At 41.6% G+C, this 2,464-nt stretch overlaps 1 protein-coding gene across 1 annotated transcript in view; it reads left to right on the forward strand.

Moving 5' to 3' along the window:
- The first annotated feature begins 1,311 nt into the window (after nt 1–1,311).
- LOC110464156 overlaps nt 1,312–2,464 on the forward strand; it is a 13,753-nt gene continuing 12,600 nt past the window's right edge. The window contains exon 1 of the mRNA XM_021519228.1: nt 1,312–1,380. Coding sequence (XP_021374903.1) covers nt 1,345–1,380 — 36 coding nt within the window. The 5' untranslated portion in view covers nt 1,312–1,344. The remainder of the gene's footprint in view (nt 1,381–2,464) is intronic.

Raw genomic sequence — 2,464 nt, forward strand, 5'->3', positions numbered from 1 at the left:
ATCTGCTGGTAACTCATGACCCACGTGCTCAGTGTTTACATTTCCCATATGCTCTATCTTTGCCTCATTTCCTTCAGATGACCTTTGACCTAAGTCATCTTTTACCCCTGGCAGTGACGAAGCGCCGACACTAGCACTGGCATTGCCTAGTAAAAGTCTACCCCGACCTACACCATTAAAGCGAGGTGCATGTAAGGCCTTACCTCCCGCAGATGGAAATGTACTATTTAGACTACGTGCACCTGAATACCGACCACTATCAACCCCACTAGATTGAGTCAAAGTCGACGTCTTGGGTCTCGCACCTACACCAAAGGTTCTACCCATCTCAAGTCGGTCACCGTCACTAACAGGCTGCATGACTAATTCATGAATTACTATAAAGAAACGACTCTGAAATATAACTAAGACAAAAGACAAGAAACATGTACAACAATTATAAACACATAATATAACCCATGGATTACCCAGACTTTATCACGGCACCATTTTGTAGCAGGAGCAAGTCCTGGCTTCGCTTACCCAAGTTCATTGAGCCTGGGGTTCCAGGGTTTCAGTCACAAACAACTCACATAGTGTATAACATTTAATACATTTATTAGATAGAGCATGTAACATACATAAACAGACGACACAAGCTATTCAGCCACTACCCGGCTACTAATGGGACATGTACGGGAAAGTTGTAAACAAACACACTACATGACGGTATAAACACAGCGGGCAGCTAGCAAGGCCCTCCCCGGACACTACAGAAACACACAAACACCCACCTAGCACCCGGACCGGTCATAAAAAGGTGACAGCACAACACATGACAGAGACAGAGAAAGACGGAGATACCCAGCCGAAGCTATTGGTACAGCTCCGCAAGTTCCCATGTGTGGGTATGTTATGTAGACCACGGTAGCCAATCAGAAAGGTTTTACCAGAGAGGAGGGGTCGTCCAATGAAAACACCGGTTACTAAAGTAAGGAAGGAAGTTAGAAAGAGTAAGAGCCCGGATAACAACACAGAGTCCCAATAGCAGCGGTAACACATACGTCGAACACCCACGGTAGATATATATGATAACTTTATTAGAACCCTTTCATTCACAGGTGAGTACATTGTACTAGACAGTGCACTGAAATAGAATACAACGGGATTGATTCAGTGCAGCGTTAGTAACCACGTGATACGTATGATATAGCTATTGAAGTTCCGGTTTTTAAGCCGAGTGGTCTGAGGTAGAATGGTGAGTTACTATAATTCTTGTGTGACTATATTGTAATATTTATTAGAATTACTAAGTAGGTAAGTACCTGTATACACTGGACTGTGTTCTTAATCGTCGTGTAAGAGATGATATTATCGGAGATTACAGTTGTACTAAAAAAGGTAAAGTATGTCATCTGATTGCCTTGCATTGGACATTCTATTTTGATATTTGTACTATATCGTGTGTATACATACACTACATACATGCAAGTGCAGCTACCCGTACACTCACCTGTAGTGGAACTCACGATTGGTGACTCGTCACGCTCTATTGCGCATCAATAGTTATACCTGACAATACTATAGACATTTCTCATGTTGGGGAAGACCTAGCACATAGAAAGACAAAAGCAGGGGTCATCTCAACAAAAACATCATTTTTTCTCGAACGTAGTGTATAGGGTATGTTACAGTGCACACACGCCTGCACGTTACCACAGGTAAACGATCATGTTCCATCGTATGGATACACATTTACACGACATTTCAGCAACGTCTTTTACATGATAATGACTACAGTCGTTACTGCATTTGTATGTTTCCTGCAAGCATTGTACAAAATCAAAATATATGTAACAGTGGTAATTTGATTTCAATCCCACCGGTATAGATCTCAACTGGGATCCCCGGACCTTCGGTGTCATCTGACGCCGGATGAGCTAGAGTTATCCGAGCCAAAACGTCAGTGGGAAGAAGCTGGTATTTCACTACCACGGCAATGATGACATAGAAATACAATTAACCATTACTGAATGCGCTACAACGTTCCATTGTCACGAAGTCGAGGAGTGAATACCGGATGATGGAGGTAGAATCAACAACAATGATATAAATTCAACAAATGTATTAACAATTCACTATATATATGTACAGAATCTACACAAGTGATAACGATTGAGTTTCTTCCTGTAAAAGGAACTATTACCTGGTGGTAATCGCACTAGGATCAAACGCTCTATTGCATACTGATTACCACACAGCATCAACATACACTCTCATGACTAGACTCGAGTATCCCTGTCACACCCTACATAGTAATAAGTTTTGTATCCAAGACTAGAAAGTAAACCATGTTCTAATTATGTAAAGTTCCTGAAATATAAGGCTTTGGTCATGAAGTATTCACACAACTAAGCTTAATAGTTAGTTCCACTAGCTACCCCACTGGGGGTATAAGCACAGTTCTGTAGTGTCACAACTACAT

Source organism: Mizuhopecten yessoensis, unplaced genomic scaffold, assembly GCF_002113885.1.
Source record: "Mizuhopecten yessoensis strain PY_sf001 unplaced genomic scaffold, ASM211388v2 scaffold10969, whole genome shotgun sequence".
Lineage (NCBI taxonomy): Eukaryota > Metazoa > Mollusca > Bivalvia > Pectinida > Pectinidae > Mizuhopecten > Mizuhopecten yessoensis.